This window comes from Leopardus geoffroyi, chromosome B1, assembly GCF_018350155.1.
Source record: "Leopardus geoffroyi isolate Oge1 chromosome B1, O.geoffroyi_Oge1_pat1.0, whole genome shotgun sequence".
Taxonomy (NCBI): domain Eukaryota; kingdom Metazoa; phylum Chordata; class Mammalia; order Carnivora; family Felidae; genus Leopardus; species Leopardus geoffroyi.
In genome coordinates, this window is record NC_059327.1 from 161,687,332 (window position 1) to 161,709,876 (window position 22,545).

Below are 22,545 nucleotides of genomic sequence, written 5' to 3' on the forward strand. Positions count from 1 at the left end.
CCTCAACCAGAACCCCCAGGCTCAATTTACAGGGGTACCACTGCCATGTGACCCAGACATGGGGCAGGAGGATGTGGACACACGCGTGGAGTGCGGGCATGTGATAAAATTGTTAGTACAAGCATTGAATTCATTTTGCCACATAATTCAGAAGTGGAGGAGAACGGTTACTGACATCTAACTCATGGGAAAAACATGCACCTCTTCGTGGGTTTGCTTAAATTTACACTAAGCTATAGGTGAACCTGTAAATACATGTATAACTGAAGGCGGCTAATTTGATGTAAAAACATCCCTGGCTCAACTGGAAAGGAAGTTTCCATAGAAGAGAAGTTCCACCAATATGAAGAGGAATTCATGCTGTTTTTAGAATAGTGTGCCCCAAGTTCAGGGTCAATTCTGGCAGTTTACATGGTTACATAACTTAAACCTGTTTCTCCTGCTTTTCTACCATAAACATGAAAGAATGGCCAGATCGTATGAACAAAGGGCCTTAACAGTCTAGAAGGTTGCCTGTTCTCAAGCAGGCTGTGTTTAACTAGATCCCCCAAATGAGCAACACACCCCACCAGACCAACTTTCTTATACGACATGAAGGAAAAATGATACCAACGCATATCCTAAATTTTTTTAGAATATAAGAGAATCCAATTCTACTTTATTATTTTTTTTTTAACGTTTTATTTATTTTTGAGACAGAGAGAGACAGAGCATGAACGGGGGAGGGGCAGAGAGAGAGGGAGACACAGAATCGGAAACAGGCTCCAGGCTCTGAGCCATCAGCCCAGAGCCCGACGCGGGGCTCAAACTCACGGACCGCGAGATCGTGACCTGAGCTGAAGTCGGACGCTTAACCGACTGAGCCACCCAGGCGCCCCTCCAATTCTACTTTAAAAGGAGGTTGCCATGATATTCCTTTTTTCTTTCCACTTAAGTGTCTCCAGCAATTCTTGAAGCCACAGAGATCCTCTTAATTGGGAAAAGGAGATATTAAAGTGTCACATCAAAAACAACACTCGTAACTCCCAAGCAATTTAACAACAAAAACTCATTTCAAATTCGGGAAGAGAAAATAAAAACAGGGCTCAGACACTGTCAGATATTGCAAATGAATACACACTACCTATAAAAAGATTAATGTAAAAAGACAAGCGACTGTTTTTACACGGATTAGCAACCACGCTAAGAACATCTGAAAATTATTCCTTAATTTAGAACTGTCCCAAAAGCCAGCACAGTGCATCTTCTGTGACATATGTTTAAGACATGGGAGCATGAAAGATAATGACAGATGATAACCTTATTTACTCCCAGGCACTTAGGCAAGGTCGCTCATTTGAGATTAAACAAGATAATTATAAACCTTAAATAAGCATTTGATGGGTTTCTTTAAAACCCCAGTCACATCATCCGTGTCCCATCCCCCATTCTACACAAAGTCTCAAAATCGCACCAGACATAGACATGAGTTAAAAAAAAATTACGCACTATCCATGCAATGAGATACCAAAATAAGGTTGCGGAAGAGTATCTCATGACGTGGAAAGATGTGTACAATGCATTCACTATTCAGCACCAAAACACAAGCTTACGAAGCAGTAGGACCTCAGTTTTATTTAAAAAACAAAAAAAAAAGTCTAAAAAAATGGTCACGAAGAACATATACACACTAAGGGATACATTAGCAATGGTAAGTAAATGAACTTTAAAAGGTATAATTAAAACGTGCTTCTTATTTTTGCTTATTCACGTTTTCTAGTTTTTCTAGAACTATGCTTCACACAATATTTTATAATTAAAAAAATTGTTTTAATTTCAAAACACACGTACACAAATGTCTGCACGAGCCATGCTACATTTCTGGTTACTGGGATAGCCTTACAGCAAATCCTCAAAAGCAAATAAATAAATCAAGAAAGACTTCTATTCAGCACTGGCTTTATTTAATGTTTAAGAATTCTAATAATTTAGGGGCGCCTGGGTGGCTCAGTCGGTTAAGCGTCCGATTTCGGCTCAGGTCACGATCTCGCGGTCCGTGAGTTTGAGCCCCGCGTCGGGCTCTGTGCTGACTGCTCAGAGCCTGGAGCCTATTTCAAATTCTGTGTCTCCCTCTCTCTCTGACCCTCCCCCGTTCATGCTCTGTCTCTCTCTGTCTCAAAAATAAATAAATGTTATGGGGCGCCTGGGTGGCGCAGTCGGTTAAGCGTCCGATTTCATTTTTTTTTTTTTTTTAAATTTTTTTTTCAACGTTTTTTATTTATTTTTGGGACAGAGAGAGACAGAGCATGAACGGGGGAGGGGCAGAGAGAGAGGGAGACACAGAATCGGAAACAGGCTCCAGGCTCCGAGCCATCAGCCCAGAGCCCGACGCGGGGCTCGAACTCACGGACCGCGAGATCGTGACCTGGCCGAAGTCGGACGCTTAACCGACTGCGCCACCCAGGCGCCCCAGCCAGGTCACGATCTCGCGGTCCGTGAGTTCGAGCCCCGCGTCAGGCTCTGGGCTGATGGCTCAGAGCCTGGAGCCTGTTTCCGATTCTGTGTCTCCCTCTCTCTCTGCCCCTCCCCCATTCATGCTCTGTCTCTCTCTGTCCCAAAAATAAATAAACATTGAAAAAAAAAAATTTAAAAAAAAAAAAATAATAAATAAATAAATAAATAAATGTTAAAAAAAAAAAAAATTTAAAAGAAGAATTCTAATAGAAGACCTAATAGAATCTATCTAATAGGAAAAACAAAACAGAACAAAACAAAACACTAAAGACCAAAGCCGCTCAAGGCTTTGCCTTAAAATGGTTAGCCTCTAACATAAGTATGGCCTGGACACCCAAATGTTTGGAAGGTCATCTCAATCCTTAAAAAATGGCTGACAGTTTTGGGGCGCCTGGGTGGCGCAGTCGGTTAAGCGTCCGACTTCAGCCAGGTCACGATCTCGCGGTCCGTGAGTTCGAGCCCCGCGTCGGGCTCTGGGCTGATGGCTCAGAGCCTGGAGCCTGTTTCCGATTCTGTGTCTCCCTCTCTCTCTGCCCCTCCCCCGTTCATGCTCTGTCTCTCTCTGTCCCAAAAATAAATAAATGTTGAAAAAAAAAAAAAAAATGGCTGACAGTTTAGAAGGCAGAAAAACATTTCCACCTTCCAAAGAGGCAAAGTTCTAGTAACTGCTCGTCTCCTGGGGATCTTGAAAGGCACAGACCCAAAGTCCCCCAAATGAGCAACCCTTGAAGGCCACCCCATATTACCATTTCATCCTGGGGGAAGGTTCTTGAGACCTCCCACTGGGTGGGTGACCCAGAGGTCTTGCTGGCAGGCAGTCTAAGCCATCTATCTACATGGCCAACTTGACAGGTCTGCCCTCGCCTTTGGCGAACGTGCTGGCATGTACCTTGTTTGCAGGGAGTTACCCTTAGAGTGGCTTCCCCTAGAAGAAGGATAGTTTAGCCATTCATAAGTAGACTTAACCATAACCAGGGGTGCCTGGGCGGTTCAGTTGGTTGAGTGTCCAACTTAGGCTCCGGTCACGATCTCGCGGTTCAGGAGTTCGAGCCCCGCATCGGGCTCTGTGCTGACAGCTCAGAACCTGGAGCCTGCTTCGGATTCTGTGTCTCCCTCTCTCTCTGCCCCTCCCTCACTCACACTCTACGTCTCAAAAATAAATAAACATTAAAAAAAATTTTAAAAACTATAACCAAAAACACATAAAAGGCAGCCCAGATTTTGCAAATGTGGTCAAAGAGAAACTTTCTCTTCAAGAGGCCTTATTCCAGATGATTTACTACTTTGACTGATACAGGTACACTGTATGATCTATAAATAATTGCTCATGCCAGACAGGATGTTAATTACATGATACGGTGATGTGAAAATAATGCATTATTTAGCATTTCCTTAAATTGTTTCAAGCCCCGTTAACACTCTGCTGTAAATAATGTAGAGTTGGAAACTTTGAGAGTTGACTTGGTACAGTTTGGCGGTCATTTGGATAGCCAATCTAGCTTAACTTTCCACGTGTTCCACGTATGCCCACTGGTGAAGGGCAAGCCCCAGAGTTCTCCATAGCTCACTTGTCCTGTCTGCCTTACTTTACCTCCACCTGAGTACCACAGTACTCTGACTCCACTGGCTAGGTTTGTCCTGAAAGGGGAGACCTTTAAGACTGGAGAGAGATCTATCTATGGCCCCTAGATATCATTTACCACACATTTTAGAATCATAATGCTGGTCCAGAAATGTCATCAGATAATGTGCTAGAGAGGCATTTGAAGGTTACTGGCATATCAAAACCAAAATGAAAGTCTCACTCAAACGGTTAGCACATCTATTGTCAAAAAGAGAAGAGATAACAAATGTTGACAAGGGCACGGAGACAAGGGAAGCCTCACACACTGCTGGTGGGAATGCAAACTGGTGCAGCCACTCTGGAAAGCAGCATGGAGGTTCCCTAAGACATTAAAAATAGAACTACCAGGGGTGCCTGGGTGGCGCAGTCGGTTGGGTGTCCGACTTCGGCTCAGGTCATGATCTCACTGTTCGTGGGTTGGAGCCCCGTATCAGGCTCTGTGCTGATGGCTCAGAGCCTGGAGCCTGCTTCCGATTCTGTGTCTCCCTCTCTCTCTGCCCCTCCCCCACTTGAGCTCTGTCTCTGTCTCTCAAAAATAAAAAAATTAAAAACAAAAAAAATTAAAAAAACAAAAAAAATAGAACTACCGTAAGATCCAGCAATCCCACTTCTTGGGATATACCCCAAAGAAACAAAACCATTACCTTCAAGAGATATCTGCCCTCCGGTGCTCAGTGGATCCACGCCAGTGGATAAATGGATAAATAAAATGTGTACCCCACACACAGGAATATTACTCAGCCTTAAAAAAGAAGGAAATCCTGCCATCTGTGACAACGTGGATAAACCCAGAGGGCATTATATTATATGAAATAAGTCAGACATGGAAAGACAAATATTGCAAGGGATCACTTAAATGGAGTCTTTAAACAAAAATGAAGTTCATCAAAAAAGAGTAGCAAAAGGGTTGTCAGGGCCTAAGGGATGAAGGAATTAGGAAGAAGTATTAAAGGAGTACAAAGGGTGAGGTATAAGATGAATAAGGTCTGAGAATCTAACGAGTTATATGGTGATCATAGTTGACAACACCATATTATATAATCAAAATTTGTCAAGAAAGTAGAACTTCAATGTTCTCACCAAAAAACAAAACAAATTACCCTCCCCCCACCCCCAAAATCCAGAAAACCGAAAATAAAAAGGGTAAATATGTAAGGGGATGAATATGTTAATTAAGTGGATAGGGGAATCTTCTCAAAATGTTTACATTCATCAAAATCATCATATATACACTTTGAATGTCTCACAATTTTGTCAATGATGCCTCAATAAAGCTGGAAAAAAAGTTACTGGACCTTCTTAAAATCATTCCAGAGGTTTGAAAACCAACTGCTGATCATATGATCATATCATAACTGATATGATCATAACTGATACATAACTGATGATCACATCAATCATACTTTCTTTCCACAGTTGTGTAGGTTACTTCAGGACTCACCTGGGATATTTGAAAGTGTATGCCAAGATAAACATAAAAAATATGTACATTACTGATTAACACTTAAGGCTGCTATAAGGTTCGAAATATTCAAGAATATTGGGTGGTGACGGAAAAGAGAAGTGGATAATTTAGAGTTAAATGTACATTTGGCCTTTTATTTGTGCTGGATCTGTGTGACATTTATTGTAGGCAAGGAGACCAGAAGTTTCCAATGGAGTATCACAGGCCATGTATAGAATCTCAGTGGTGTCATCTTTCTTAAACCTTCAGGAATTTTGGAAAGAGTAGTACCTATTAAGAAAGCACTTCTGGGGGGCACCTGGGTGGCTCAGTGGTTAAGCATCCGACCTCCGCTCAGTCCGTGAGTTCGAGCCCCACGTCCGGCTCTGTGCTGACAGCGCAGAGCCTGGAGACTGCTTCAGAATCTGTGTCTTCCTCTCTCTCTACCCCTCCCTGCTCACACACACTCTCTCTCTCTCTCTCAAAAATAAATAAATGTTGAAAAAATTTAAAAAAAATAAGAAATCACTTTTGGGGCACCTGGGTGGTTCAGTCAGTTAAGCATCCAACTCTTGGTTTGGGCTCAGGTCATGATCTCATGGTTCGTGAGATCAAGTCCCGTGTTGGGCTCTGCACTGACAGCACGGAGCCTGCTTGGGATTCTCTCTCTCTCTCCCTCTCTCCCCCCCCCCCCCCGACCCCCGCTCTCTCCTCTCTCTCTCAAAATAAATAAACTTAAAAAAAAGAGAAAGCACTTTATTTGTCATTGTATCTGAATACAATGACATAATAAAGTGCTTTCTCTTTTTTATATGTATATATATGTGCTTTCTCTTCATATATATATATATACATATACATACATACATACATGTATATATACATACATATACGTACATGTATACATACATGTATATATACATACATATATATATACATATACACATATAGACATACATATATGTATATACACATACATATATACATATACACATATACACATACATATATGTATATATACACACACACATATATACGTATATATGTACGTATATGTGTGTGTGTGTGTGTGTGTGTATATATATATATATATATACACACACACACATATATATATATATATATATATATATATATATATACACACATATACGTATATATATAAGAAAACACGTTTGGATAGTTCTATACATTTTAGAATGCTACTTTCCTCCCAATTTTAATCGACAAAGGAAACAAACGGACATTTAACTCACCCAAGATATCAAACTTCTTTAGAGAACTAAGAATCTGATTTCTGGATGCATCTTCAATTAGCAGTTAAAGGGTGATTATAGTAATGCAAATTCAATGCAAAGAGTCACCGGCCTTTCTTGTGTGTGTGTGTGTGTGTGTGTGTGTGTGTGTGTTTAAGTTTATTTATTTATTTTGAGAGAGACAGAGAGAGAGCGCACTAGTGGGGAAGGGGCAGAGAGAGGGAAAGACAGAATCCCAAGCAGACCCTGTACTGCAGAGCTTGATGTGGGGCCTGAGCTCACAAAAGGCGAGATCATGACCTGAACCGAAGTCAGACGCTTAATGGACCGAGCCACCCAGGCGCCCCTCTTCTGTTGTGTCTTAGCGAAAACTCCCATCAGTTTCCACTGGAAGTTCTGCTCAAAAATGGCAAACATGTTATAGCTCTTGCCTGGCCTTTATAAACCACTTTTAATACCACAGAGCCAACAGTCAACAGAACAGACCCATGTAAATCATGGCTTGGTTAGAGAAGTTAAAAACAGACTTAAAACATTTTCAAATTTAATATGCTACATATTTTTCTCTAACACAAACTGACAGAACATGGTATTTTTTAAAGCCTCCCACATAAGCAATTAAAACATACACACATGCACACACTCAGGGTACTCAAATCTACATGTGGAGTTTTTAAAACAAGTGAATTTTTCAACCATCAAACATTGAACCATTCAAAATCATGGATTTTCATAAGCATTTCAGCTGAATCTATTACGCAATTATGCATTAATGCCACTGAGTAAAAGTCACTGAATTTCTGCACTAATATCATGCATTTATTATTCTGATTTCTATCAATTCTAATTTCTGCAGAGCACAATTCCTTTCATCCTTGGGGCTAAGCTTATTTACAGAATAAATCACACAGTAGATCTTCATATGGATTTGGCTCAGCTAAAGTGTTATGTCAAAATGGACACAACTCTCCAATTTAAACTTTCAAAACTATTTTTAGCGTTTGCCTTTAAAATTTCACATTAAAAAATCTTTTTCAAAGAAGAAAAAAATCAACAAAGAAATTAGCTAACTTGATCTGTGAACAGCAACCGAACATACTTCACAAGAGGTCTGATGTTTTTGAGTTTCACACAAAAATACTACCTCTGTCAGGGGCAGCTGAGTGGCTTGGTTGGTTAAGCACCCGACTCTTGATTTTGGCTCAGGTCATAATCTGGTAGTTTGTGGGATCGAGCCCTGCTGACAGTGTGGGACTTGCTTGGGATTCTCTCTCTCTCCCTCTCTCTTGGCCCCTCTCCTGCTCACACACACACTCCCTCTCTCTCAAAATAAATAAACTTAAAAACAAATACTACCTCTGTCAAAGCATTGGGAGATAAGGAAATCCAATGTGGAAGGTCATTGAAAAGAAATGGCTACTGTTAGTTAAGTGTTTGTAATGAACTGACATCAATGAAAGAATTCTTGAAGAACCTTAACCCACGGGGTCAGACAACACTCTTGTCTGTGTGCCCAGTGTCATGAAGCAGAAGCTCTGGAAATGTTAGGTGCATGTCTGTGACCCAGGCCCCAGCAGAAACAAAAGGCCTTCTGCACCAACGGGGAATCCGAGAAAAAATTCATTTGCGAAGCTTAATGCCGTTTCTTATCCAGTTTCAAAACAAGCATGAGTTCACCAGCAGAGGTGACTAACACTGATCCTGCTGGATGACAAATTAGCCTGGTAAGTAAAATGGCAGCAATTTTGTCACCAGAGAAAAGTAAGGGTGACTTGAGGGACATCTTTCTAAGGTCAATGACTCACGGCTAACCGGCAGACCAGACTAGCAAATGGAAGCATGAAAAAGGGGAAAGAGACAGATCTCAATGTCTCCTTGACCTTGAAGCCAGGGAAAGAGACGCAAAACACACTTCATTTTATAAAATTCCCAACTACTGAGCTTCTCAAAATGAGGTCTGTGGGGCAGGCCATGGCCATGATCCGCTGTTCCTGGTCAACGAGAGTTAAGTACACAACCTGATAATAAGCATTTACAAGGAGCAATCTGACAGAGTAATTTTTCTATCTATTGAATCTCATAATTTAAAAAAATTTTGCATATGTCTGTTCTTTTTCATTTCACTTTCCTAGTGACTGGCTCTTACCATATTTTTTTTAAGTTTCTTTATTTTGAGAGAGAGAGAGAGAGAGAGAACGAACCAGCAGGGGAGGAGCAGAGACAGAGAGAGAGAGCAGAGGGACAGAGGACCCGAAATGGGCTCTGCACTGGCAGCAGAGAGCCCTACACGGGGCTCAAATCCATGAACCATGAGATCATGACCTGAGCCGAAGTCGGATGCTTAACCGACTGAGCCACCCAGGCATCCTGGCTCTTACTGTATTTTATAGAAAGTACTGGGCCAGAATAAACTGGAAAAAAAAAGGAAAGGTCCTTTACCACAGATAGTTGGGAAACACTGCACCAGAACACCCAAAAATTGAGTTTTGTGTGGACAATGTGCATATTAGCCTGTAAGGATATTGATTTACCTGCAACCGTCTCTTAAATTACTCGAATATTGAGATTTTGCAGAAGCAGATCATTTTGCCCATGTGTAATATGCTAAACTCCTCTGATTAACACCTGAATTAATCTGGAGACGTCTGGAATGCAGGCCAATGAGATACCATATAATCAAAGCTGTTCAGAGGAACTGAGATGTTAACACGATTTCCTCCAAAAAAGAGGCAAGTTCTGTGGTCCAACAAGCTTGGGCTGCACACAGCATCTACCCGCCCTCCTGAGGAGGCATAACACACACCAGCACAGTAAGGATCCCGAGAAGGCCTGTAGTTCAGAAACTTGTTTAGCTCTACAGACGTGACGCTCTTGATGTAAACACGCAAGAACATCTTGTGCTTGGAAATGAAGGTCTAGTTAAAAGACTCCAGAAGAGCAATCAGAAACCTGCCCTAAATGGCAATTACTAGCTGTTTCCTGTCTACCCTTGAAATGGATCATGCTACCTGCCGCATACCGCGGAGCTTCGGCATCAATGAACTTGTAAACTCACTTCTGAGCAGGCAAGCTCCTTCAGGACAAGAAACCGGCGCCCATTCTTTGTTCTCACCAGCATACAGGAAGTGCCCAGCACAGTGACTAAGTTGTCTCCTAGGGAATGTTCCGGGTTGTCTCCTTATCCCCCCCGCACCCCCTACCCCACCAACACACACCCAGGACGGCTAATTCCGATGGGTCATTTTGTTGGCCACTCCTTGGAATTCTGTGTCTTTGGAGCCCTCCTGTGCCCTGGTGCCCTGGCTGGTGCGGTATGGCAGGCACCTGCTATCCTTCCTTGGAAATGCAGATAGGCCCCCAGAGTAGAGCCAGGGGAAAAGCCCAGCACACAGCAAAAGCCCCAGCTGGTGAGCATGCTCCCTTGGCCTCAACCTCTGGGCAAAGGCATTTCTCCAAGATGTTGTGGGGGCCACAGCGGGGCAGGACTCAGGTGTTCTGGTTCCCATGTCCAAAGCCAGCCTCCCATCCTAAACCACCTGCTTCCTCTCCTTAGTACCCATGTGCTACGCAGGAGAGTCCTATGGAGCTGGATCGATATTGCCTTTGTCTTAGTAGGAGAACGATCAAAACACAAATAATCTCACAACCCCGAAAAAGAAAGCACTGTCACAAAGAAACCATGTCAGAGCTTGATAGCATCTCTTACCTAACTAACACCATAATCCAGGTCTCATTCAACCTCTGCCTCCCCATTTCAACAATCAATAATAATACGTTTTCCCTCAAACGACAGTTATTTTTAACTTCTAGGGCTCCTCTGTTTGCCTCAAAGGCGGAACCCAGAATCTGAGCGCCCTCCACAAGGTCGTGCGGTCAGTGAGATGTAGGACAAGGAATTGGCTTTCATACACATTCTTCCAACCACCAAACCACGGGGTCTTTGTTAAGGTCAAAATTATCATGAAACATTATTTACACAGCACACAATGAGCTCAGTTCTGCAGCTGTTACAAACACGAGCCACAACTTAAAATAATAAAAAATAAAAAGATAAGGACCCATTTGTTTTACTCACTGTTCACGTAAACATTCAATGTCACGGAAGAATTGACATCGGAATTGGACACTTGAAACGTGTAAGTGCCTCCTTCGTTCCCTTTTAATCTGGTTAGATGAAGTTCACTCACATATCTACATACACACACACACAGGGGAAAAAAAAAAGGCAATAAATCAATCACTTGTGAAGGGCCTGCCTCAAGTGAGTGTCTTATCCACCATTTCTGTCTGGAAATACACACCTGTTTGAGGAAAAATAAGACTCACTTAACGCAGTATTAACAAGATCCACATTAGCAAATATAAACATATACACCTATATTTACCTTGGGACAAAATGGCTGCCCAGTGAGGGTGCTGAGTGGGGAGAGGCAATGCAGCCTCCTCCCGGTCCCTGGCTGGCCTCTTGTCCGTGGTCCCTCTCTGCCCACAGTCCTTCACTCAGTCTCCTCCCCACCGGTGTCCTGAGCTCACCTGCCCCGCTGTGCTTTCACAACACTCACCTGGAAGGACCCAAGCCTGGCAGGCATCTACACGGAGTTGTCTCCATGCAGAGAGCAAAGTCGACACTGTGGGCCCTCACCTTCCTTCTTGCAACTCCATAATCTCCTGGTTTTCCTCCCATGCCCAGCACCTCTTCCTAGAGTCCTTCGTAGTACTTGCCATTGAAGCTTCTCTTTTATGGCAGGGCCGGCAGATATGGCTATGTAGACAGAGTGCGGAGTTCTGCCAGAAGCCCTGGACACGACCGTCTTGACGTGACCCTGAGCAATCTACTCTCGCGCCGAACTACTCGCTGTTTGCTCACAACTTTCAAATCTTTACCTCCAGTTCAGACTTCTCAGTCCTACGCCTCCTCTACAGAGGTCTTTTCAAGCCCCCAACCCCTGCCCTGTGGGTATAGCTAATGATGACTCACACCTGTGACGTCCTCCCAAGTCTTGCCCTTGGACACTTAGGCCCACTTGAAAGTTGACTGCCGATCCAGGTCTACAGCAATGAGTGACCGCCCATGGAGAGGGACAAAAAGCCAGCTCCAGAGGACCCCTGAGATCAGCCTACTGCTCACCCATATCCTTTTTTTCCTCCTTTATCCTCCCCGCCCTGCTCTCCTACTCCCTGGAAGGTCTCTCTTCCCCTTAATGAAGCCCTTGACCCAGAATCCCTGTCTCAGGCTCTGCTTGGAGGGAACCTGACCTAGGATACTTCCTACCTGAACATCTCTACTTGAGAGCCCACGGTCAACCTCAATTTCAACAAACACCAAGCCAAACTCACAGTATTTGCCCCTACCAACCTTTCCTCCTCCTTGAATGGCATCATCCCTTGCCATCCAACGTGGCTGATGGACACAGGATCCGAAGGGACATCTTCAGCAGCTACCTCTCTCTCCCACCCCCTCGACCACTGAGTATTCCTGCGGAGGTGGCCTGGATGCCTCCCAAATCCATTCCCTTCCTTCCCACCCTTCCATCTTGGCCCAGGACAACATCATCTCTCACCCACATTGCTGTTACAGCCCATAGTTTCTGACTGGAAAAAAAATACAAATTCTAAGTGGGCATCTACCTCTGGTAGCCATTTTGATCTTGGTCAATTTACTTAACTCATTTGTGTCTGTTTCCTCTTCTACAGAAATAATGAAAATAAGAGTGCCTGATCATGGGGCTTGTGGAGGACTAAAATTATTGACTCACTATACGTCAGGTACTTAGTGCAGCACAGTCAAAAGCACCTGCAGCTTACAAGAAGGAAGCTACTTTGCCTAGTTTACTCTTTTAATTTTTAAAATCACTTTTATTGTATTGATTTTTCTTTACTAGTTTTCTTTTACTTGTTACTATTTTATGATTGCTTCTATTTTCATCATAAATCTGTTGAGGATCAAATGAGAGGGGTGTGTGTTATGACAGAACTTGGGTTCACTACCTGGCCCAGAGCTACCGAATGAGGCTTTAGTTACCTTACATTTTTAAAAAAAAGGATTCAAGGCACTAACTCTCCTCTTTCTGTGGAAAAAAAAAAAAAAAAAAGATTTCAATGTGTCTCTAGCACATGCCAGTCACTGCTCGGAACTAGCCTCAGAACTCTGGGAGCAAACGATCTTCCATTTCACAAATGAGAAAACTGAGGCACGGACTTCCGTGCGTGCTCTAATCACAAAGCGAAAGGAAATACTGGTCTAAAGATTCAGGAAGCAGGCCCAAACTTCTTTCCACACCAGGTGTCTTCTCATACATCTATGGGTCACAGACACAGGCCCTGGTAAGCCAAGGAGAGACAGGGAAAACATCTGATCCTCAGCGTAAGGCTCTTTTCTTACCTGATATTACTTTCGTTGTCAGACTTGGGATAATCTTCCCATTTATCAGTGAGGGTTCTGTTCATATAGACCCACCGTTGGTGCTCAGGCTTGGGATATGCCTCGTATTCGACAATCAGGTCCACATTCTCTCCATCATTCACGAATATTGTGGTATTCATCATAGGGAAGATGTTAATGAATCCTTTAGCTGATTATAACAAAATAGAACAGGAAGAAACTATTATTCACAGACATCCAACGGAAAACCCAACTTCACCTTTGGCTCACAAAAATAACTGGCTGGTTTCAGAAAGGACGCGCTTGAAATGTTTACTCTCCCTTCTCTGTCTCTTAAGGAACTCTCTTCAAGAGCTAGCACCACCCTGTAAGTCTTCTAGAACTACTTCTTAGGTTAGAAAGTGTTGGGACTAAATGGTTAGCCCACACCCAGACCCAGTACAATTGTATATGTGACAAGAAGGTGTCAAAAGTCAAGAGGGGGAAGAGAGCTCAAATTGTCAATAAAGGTGTTGAAAGAACGCCATTTAGCATTTGAAGAAAAATAAACCTGTTACCTCCTCATCACGTAATATATCACAGAGGAAATCAAGTACAGCATTTTATTTAAAAAAAAAAAAAAATTTTTTTTTAATGTTTATTTTTGAGACAGAGAGAGACAGAGCATGAACGGGGGAGGGCCAGAGAGAGAGGGAGACACAGAATGTGAAGCAGGCTCCAGGCTCTGAGCTGTCAGCACAGAGCCTGACGCGGGGCTCAAACTCACGGACCGTGAGATCATGACCTGAGCCGAAGTCGGACACTTAACCGACTGAGCCACCCAGGCGCCCCCCAAGTACAGCATTTTAATAATCAAACCGTATCTTTGACAACAGAATTAACTCCTATCAAACTTCTACAGAGGGGGCAGTTTTCTAGACGTTTTAGAAACAACAGAAGAGGGGAGCCTGGGTGGCTCAGTCGGTTAAACATCCAACTTCAGCTCAGGTCATGATCTCGTGGTTCCTGAGTTCGAGCTCCATCAGGCTCTGTGCTAACAGCTCAGAGCCTGGAGCCTGCTTTGAATTCTTTGTCTCGCTCTCTCTCTGCCCCTCCCCTGCTCCCGCTCTGTCTCTCTCCCTCTCAGAAATAAATTAACATTAAAAAAAAAAGAAAAGAAAAAAAAAAAAAAAGAAACAGAAGAAACAAAATCAAATCATGAAAAGTCCTAAGAATCTGAAAACATAGAATTTTTAAATGTCTATACTGTAACATTAAGGTAATAGGAAAAAGAACATGAAAATCAATAGATGGAAAATATTTAAAATAGTAAATCAATTTTTTTTTTAATTTGAGAAAGAGCCCAATAGGGAGGGTGGAAAGGGAGAGGGAGAGGGGGAGGGAGAGGGAGGGAGGGAGGGAGGAAGAGAGAGAGAGAGAGAGAGAGAGAGAGAGAGAGGATCCCAAGCAGTCTCCACACTCAGCATGGAGCCCAACATGGGGCTCGATCTCACAACCTGAGCCAAAATCAAGAAGAGTTGGACACTCAACCGACTAAGCCACCCAGGCACCCCTAAACTGGTAATTAAAAATAAGGCATCACTTTTCACTTCTTAAAAATAGCAAAACTTCAATAAAGCTGTTAAAAAATAAAGTCTATCCATCCTATGGAAAAATAGCAAAACTAATTTGAAAGAAACTCAATAATTCTGCAAGTGTGGTAAAAGTAGCGTGCTGAATTACACACTGTAAATTGGCACAACTCTTTCAGAAAGCATTTAGCAATATAGATTTTCTATAATTATCTATTCTCCAATTTAACCCTGTAATTTCCGTTGGAGAACTCTTCTTAGTGGGTAGCTACATGCAAAAAGAACGGCTCTCTACCTTGGATATAATAATTTTAAAAATCAGGGCACTGGTTAGAAATGGTTCTATGACAACAACATAAGAAAGAGCTTGAAAAACACGTAATAAAATAATTGCCAATATTATTTTTATAGCCACCATTTATGGAATGCTTGCTATGTGCCAAGAACTGCCTTAAGTAGCTTGGCATTACATTTTAACAATTATGACAAATATTTAATTCCATAACAATACTAGGGGAGAAAGCTTCTAACTCCTAATGTATAGATGAAAGATATCCAGTCCTGGAAAGTTTAAGAGCTAGCTGCCCAAGGGCAGGGACAGGTTTGTGAGACGCCAGGCTTGGCTTTTCTCACTGTTAACATATCCCTAGATTCTCCATATAATACTTTCAGTTAGAGAGAGAGAATAAGCTTGCATGCATCACTGAAACCCTGCTGCATACAAAAATACAAGCAATATACCAAATCTTAAAAATGGTTATGTCACATTTAGTGGGATTATGGAAGAGTTTTCATTTTATTCTTCTAATTCTTTTTCCAAATTTAGTAATTATAAACTTTTAAATACATTTTTCATTATTTTTGGCACGATTTGGCTACATATATTAAGGTCTCCCAGGAGTTGTCATTACAGCATTGGCTGCCTCTTCGTTTTCCTATAGATTCAGAAGAAAAAGTGGAGTCCAACTCTCCTTTGCAGTAATGGAAAAGGATCTGTCATAGGTGAGAATAAAAACTCGGGGCGCCTGGGTGGCGCAGTCGGTTAAGCGTCCGACTTCACCCAGGTCACGATCTCGCGGTCCGTGAGTTCGAGCCCCGCGTCGGGCTCTGGGCTGATGGCTCAGAGCCTGGAGCCTGTTTCCGATTCTGTGTCTCCCTCTCTCTCTGCCCCTCCCCCGTTCATGCTCTGTCTCTCTCTGTCCCAAAAATAAATAAACGTTGAAAAAAAAAAAAACAACTCATCCAAGTCAAAGTTGGAGATGGAAACCACCATCTTGTTCTAATACCTAAATCATAAATTAAAACCTCCTGTCATTTTTAAAGCAAATTTAGGTTAATTCTGAGGGAACAAATGTTTCATTGTAACTATGTTACAGTTTCCAGTTCTTTTTTTTTTTTTTTTTTTTCCAACGTTTATTTTTTTATTTTTGGGACAGAGAGAGACAGAGCATGAACGGGAGAGGGGCAGAGAGAGAGGGAGACACAGAATCAGAAACAGGCTCCAGGCTCTGAGCCATCAGCCCAGAGCCCGACGTGGGGCTCGAACTCACGGACCGCGAGATCGTGACCTGGCTGAAGTCGGACGCCTAACCGACTGCGCCACCCAGGCGCCCCAACAGTTTCCAGTTCTTAAGGTCATCCATTCAAACACACCCAAAGCAAAACACTCAAATATTCCAGACAATAATTGCACTGAAGTGAGTTCTCTCATTATCACCACATATGTATACTACCGAAGTTTTCCTGAGTTTTCTAGAGTTCTTTACAGGCTCAATATGGTTTTATGTCCTATAGTGGAATAGAGCTTCAAATTCATGAAGTATAAGAGTTATTAGAATCAAAGAACTCTATCAGCGTTGTTATAACAGAAAGTATGATTTTTTTCAGGTACTTCTCCATTAAGAAGTTGGTGACGCATTAACGTTTCATCAAGTGCAAACTCTATGCCAGGCACTTCTATGAAATCTATTGCCTTTTCTCCTCTCTGCAGCCTTTGGAGTTGGAGGCTGTGTTTCTCAGAAGAGGAAATGCAGGCAGAGGGAAAGTAGGGTGCATTCAAAAGTCAGGGGGCACAGCTCCAATTCAAAACCAGGTGGGGACTATCCCAAAGCCACTGCACGTCATATGCACACTTGATCTTAGCTGAAAGGCCAAGAAGGGATCCACATCATATTCAAATCCGACCTCCAGCCCCAAAAGAAATGACTTTTCTCTTTGTCTCCCTCTTTCTTGTCCCATCCCAACCCATCCCGAAACAATACAAAACCAGATTCAGATTTCACAGCCACAAGCCCTTCCAGTTATACAGTTATATTCTTGGAAATTGATGAATGGATTTTAAAAATCTGATTACATACAATAATATGCTCAAAACATCCTTACTAATTGCTTTCTGGAGCTGAAGCTGATATATCAACATGCTCCCTAATCAACTTAGCAAATTAGCACTTATGGAGTTTAATATTTTAAAAGCATAGCTTTCTATTCAAATTAATAAATGGTTCACAATCACGTTTAGGGAAAAAGTAATAATACTCTTTCTGCACATTGACTCTATAATTGCAAGTAAAGGGTCTTTTCCACAGTTAGTGTGTAATGCTTTCCATTACAACATGGGCAGAAACACCAAAATTATATGAGATTATTGTAGAATAAATCACAGACCTCTAACATTGCTTCATAAATTATTGAAGAAACATGGGGGAAAGAGGAGAAATGAAAACAAATATCACATCGCTTTATTACTGCTCATGAGGAAGTTTCACCACCATGCAAGTACTTAATCAAAGTCAAGCGCCAAGAACATAACTGCACTAAAAAGACAAGAAAATAGATTAAATTCAAACAATACTCAAAAGACCAAAGGAAAAAAAAAGTGTAAATAAAGTAATTTAAAAATTATTATTATTTCCAGGAAATCAAGAACAGTACTTCACTGCATTCTGCTCTCATTAAGTAGATCTTGGAAAATAAAGATTTGGTGAGCTTTCCAGAGGAGGGAAGAAAAGGTTAAACCTTTACATAGTATGTACTATAGCTAGATGCGCTTAGGACCATAGGTACCATGATCCAGTTTATGCTAGATAAAACCAAGGACCTAACTAACCCCAGTGGGGTTCCTTCCTGAAGGTTTATGCTACGGCCTATGAGGCTACAAGACAGGGTGAAGTGAGGGGCATACTAGGAAGAAAAAGCCCAATTCAGCCCTTCCTGCAACAAATAAACCAGACCCCTGGGCGGTAAAAAAGATAAACCAAAGACTGAGGCGCCTCCCTAAAAGATGCAGAAAAATACTGTAGGCTCTCAGCACTTGCTCTCCTCCATAGAGAAAGTCTACACCCACTTCCAAACTCAAGTCATTCAGCAAGGACCAGAAGTTTTGAAAAAGCTCCAGTTCACACTCTGTGTGGTGGGGAGGGGAGGGCGGATGGCAGAAAATGGCCCACTGAAACAACTTCAGTTACATCTTTCCTCTTCCCCTCTATTAAACTGGTAGGATCTGCTCTTGGGCTCTAGTTGGAAAAAGGCTACCGTGATCATTTTCATTCATTCATTCATTCCGTGATCATAAAATTTCTAAGAATCGCTTCAACATTCTATTAACATAAAAAGGAAACTCTCTAGCAATGTCTTCTTTCACTACTGCCGGTAATTTATACGTTCGCATAGAGATATTTACCTACGACTTCCAAGGTTGTTGTGACATTTGCCGATCCAAAAGTATTATTGGCATAACACATGAACACTCCAGAATCGTTAACTCTTGCTGAGCTGATCGTCAACCTTTCCTGACGTACAAAATTGAAGTCACCTTGGTGCCAGCTATTACTCTGTGGCTGTGCGTTAGTTTGCTGGTTACAGAAGGAGAGGAAAAAAAAAAAAAAATCAAAGATTACCATAAAATTTATATTCAGGATCTTTCCTAGCTAGATAAATTAAAAATAGCAGCAATTAACTTCTCCATATTAACATTCATTATACACTACTTAAGTAAGAATAATAAAGCATCATGACAAGTCTGTCATTGGAACACTTCATATTCCTGGATTATATTGAAAGATAGTCACTATTAGAAAAAACATGAAAATTCATTTTTTTAATAACCATGGCATACCTGATTCCAAATTCTCTGCAGCACTAAATATTTGTTTAGCAGTGCCAAATTTTAGAAGTTACTATATAAGAAATACCACATTTTACAATGCTGATATTTTACTCTATTTTACAATGAGTCAGCACAGTTAGATCATATCAGTATTTCCTGTTACGTGTATTTTTTTTAATTTTATATCCTAGCGATCGAAAGAAAACACATCTCTAATAATCATGTTCTATTAATATTTATACTATTTTCATGAATAAAAGTAGAATCCCAATGTCTAAAGCTAGCTCGGAAATTCATCCTACAGTTCTTACCCCGCAGAATTTTGGCAACTATTAAAAGGGGTCCCAAAGTAGGCAAAACATGTAAGACCAAACCCAAATTACTTAAGCATGAGCTGAAGAGAAAAAGTTACAAATTTACTCTTGTGATATCACCATTCACACATGGAGAGATTTCTGGTATGGAAAATATCATGGGAATAAAGTAAAATATAAACTATAGCTCCTCTCTGAAAAGATTAAAAGGAGTACCAAAGAGCTTTCTTCATCTTCCAAATTTTCTGTAATATGAACACATTCCAATTGAAAAAATAACAACTGAAAAAAGAAAATAAAGGAGCTGATATTGACATGGAGCGAGATCAAGGGTTTTTGCTGGCCAGGCCATGGTGAGTCTATTAGCATTAGACCATTCTGACGGCATTGTAAATCAGAACAATCCTTGTGGAAAGCAGCTTGGCAGTATGTTCATATCCCCTGATCGATTTCAGCAAATTTATCTTAAGGAAATAACTCAATTAAAGAAAAAAAAAAAAGCTCAAAAATATTTACTGCAGTGAAATCTCAGAGATGACCTAAATGTCTACCAAGGGTCAAAATCATGAATGTGAAAATAAGAAAAATGTTTATATTACTTAAAACACCTGAATCGAGTGTACCTTAGAACGGCAACCATGTGATAATACAGATGCATGGGGGCAGAGAGAAAAGAAATATGAAAAAAAAAAAAAAAAGTGGGCTATACAGTGTTTATAAAGACCAGTCACACAGTCGGTTCAGCATCCAACTTCGGATTTCAACTCAGGTCATGATCCCTGGATCATGGGATTGAGCTCCACGTTGGGCTCCGCAGGGAGTGTAGAGACTGCTTAAGATTCCTCTCTTCCTCCCTCCCTCTCTCCTTCTCTCCCCAACCCCACCCCCTCCACTGCCCACATGCTCTCTCTCAATTCAAATAAATAAATAAAAATAAATTTCAAACAAAAAAACCCAGCCAACATAAACACTACCGGAGCTCTTGAGATGCTTGAGGTCCAAACTGAGTTGGGTTGTAAACATAAAATATGTCCCCGATTTGGAAGACTTGATATCAAAAAAGTCATGTAAAATAACCCATTGATACTTTTTGTTAATTACACGGTAATATGTTAGCTATCCAAGGTTAAATAAAATATATTACAATCAGTTTTACTTTTTTTACTCTCTGTCATGTGCCTACTAGACAATTTTAAATTACATAGGAGGTTCACATTATATTTCCACTGCATAGCACTGCTACATGCAGTGGTAGAATTATCTGTTTCTCTTTTTTTCCTCATGTTATTATATTTTTGGAAAAAAAAATTTTACATTAAAATGAGCATACATAAGAGCAGACTGCCAAAGCTGAATGTTTTGAAATAAAAAGAAGAGAAACCTGCTTTGTTAACTAACTGTGAGATCTTGAGCAAGTCAAGGATACGAGCAGTCATAGCTTTTGTTTCTTTTCTTTTTTTTTTTTTTTTAAGACAGAGAGAGACAGAGCATGAACGGGGGAGGGTCAGAGAGGGAGACACAGAATCCAAAGCAGGCTCCAGGCTCCGAGCTGTCAGCACAGAGCCCGACACGGGGCTCGAAGTCACAGACCGTGAGATCATGACCTGAGCAGAAGTGGGACGCTTAACCAACTGAGCCACCCAGGCGTCCCACCCAGCTTTTGTTTCTGAAAGGGAAGGAGAGAAGGTCTTTAAAGAAAGGTCTTGAAACGCCTTTCCAATTTGAAGCACTAGGCAGATTTGAAGATACTCCCTTCCCAGAGATTTCTTCTAGTAATTGGCAGAAATCTGCCATTTTGCTGCAGAAGATCAATCAAGAAGATGCAATAGCAAGGTGAGGTGACATTGTTCTGTCCTCTCCCGGTCCATCATGTCATAGACTTCTCTGCAAAGGCAGAGTGACGATGGACAGGTAATATCACACATTCTAGATTTATGGTATCTCTTCCTTCTAGTTCTCCCAAGAGCCCAAAGGTCTTCTAACAGGGAGTTAAACCTGAACAATGAACATGTCAATGCGGGAAGGAAAAGCTTGGACCTCAGTAGTGAATGGAGACCCAACACCCAAACCTGAAGACCATTTTTAGGACACTGTCAAATATCCTAATTAAAAGTAAAAAATACAAGGGTTTAAAAGCATCAGAAAAGCTAACCAAGATTCACAAGTGTTGAATAAACGCCAAGACTCTCTTACGTTTTAAAACACACAACAGCAAAAACTCTAGGACAGTCATCTTATCCTAGATTTCATTGTGAGTTAGTTATTCCAAAGGGTCAGAGTCAAATACCATGGATTTTTAAAATAATTTGATAGTGCTAAGAGTGCTAAGTATTTCAAATTAAGCCAAAGGATATCAACAAAAGATTCATGGATGAACCTTGGCGGAGAGCCATGAGCCCCATCTGCAAGTCACATATTACATATTGTTTGCATGTGATTTGGTTTTCCTTAACCCTTGAGATGCACACTGGGATTTCCCCAAAGAGCTCCCAATACCAAAGGCTTATCTTCCAATGCCAGTGGATTAATTGGGAATGGCATGTAGGACTCCAGGGAAAAACGGTTCAGAACAAAACTGCCTGGGACAATATAATTCCTCATAGAAAAAAAAGCTAATTTTCAAGTTATAGGGAGGCTCAAATAGACACATGGTATAAACTGTTCTCTCATCTGAAATCAAGGATTATAGAAAGCCAATTTATATAGGATTGCGTTCTATAAGGTCAGTCAAAAATCCATACATAAACTATCGTTTTTATTAAATTCTATGATACGGAAACGAAAACTTGTTTCTCTGAGCCATTGGTTTGAAAGAACAAGTCTAATACAATCCATTCTCCTAGTCAGTGGTGATAGGCTTCACCAGCAAGGGATCATCCATCACAAGCCTATGTGAATACCATCATACTACTTTGCATTACACTAATCACCATGGTTACTTATCTAGCAAAGCATTCTTTAAACAGGCATGAAATCACCAATGTTGAATACAGAGTAACGGGAGGGAGGACAGGAAGAGGAGGAGAAGGAAACTATATTATAGCTTTCCTCCAATGTAATGCACACATGTATACGAAGAAAAACCACTGCAAAAGCTAGTTAACTAGATGGCCAACATTATGCAAATAAAAATTACTGAAACTTCAGTCGACGGGAATTTGAAAACAAAATATTTGGGAATTTAGACATTTTAAAGACCTTGCTATTAAGGAGTATTTAGAGAGGGAAAAAAAAAAAACAAAAAAACTTCCTATAACTGGCTAAAATTTACTTAAGATATGCCTAACACAGTACCTGACATATAGTAGACATTCAATACGCATTTGTTAAATGAATGAGAACTTAAACATGTCCAA

At 41.2% G+C, this 22,545-nt stretch overlaps 1 protein-coding gene across 2 annotated transcripts in view; it reads right to left on the reverse strand.

Annotated features, from left to right (window-relative positions):
* KIT (KIT proto-oncogene, receptor tyrosine kinase) overlaps positions 1–22,545 on the reverse strand; it is an 88,388-nt gene that overhangs the window by 22,728 nt on the left and 43,115 nt on the right. For both annotated transcript variants that reach the window (XM_045474026.1, XM_045474025.1), the window contains exons 5-7: positions 18,450–18,621; positions 13,200–13,389; positions 10,893–11,008 (exon numbers count right to left, since the gene is read on the reverse strand). In XM_045474026.1, the coding sequence (XP_045329982.1) occupies positions 10,893–11,008; positions 13,200–13,389; positions 18,450–18,621 (478 nt within the window). The remainder of the gene's footprint in view (positions 1–10,892; positions 11,009–13,199; positions 13,390–18,449; positions 18,622–22,545) is intronic.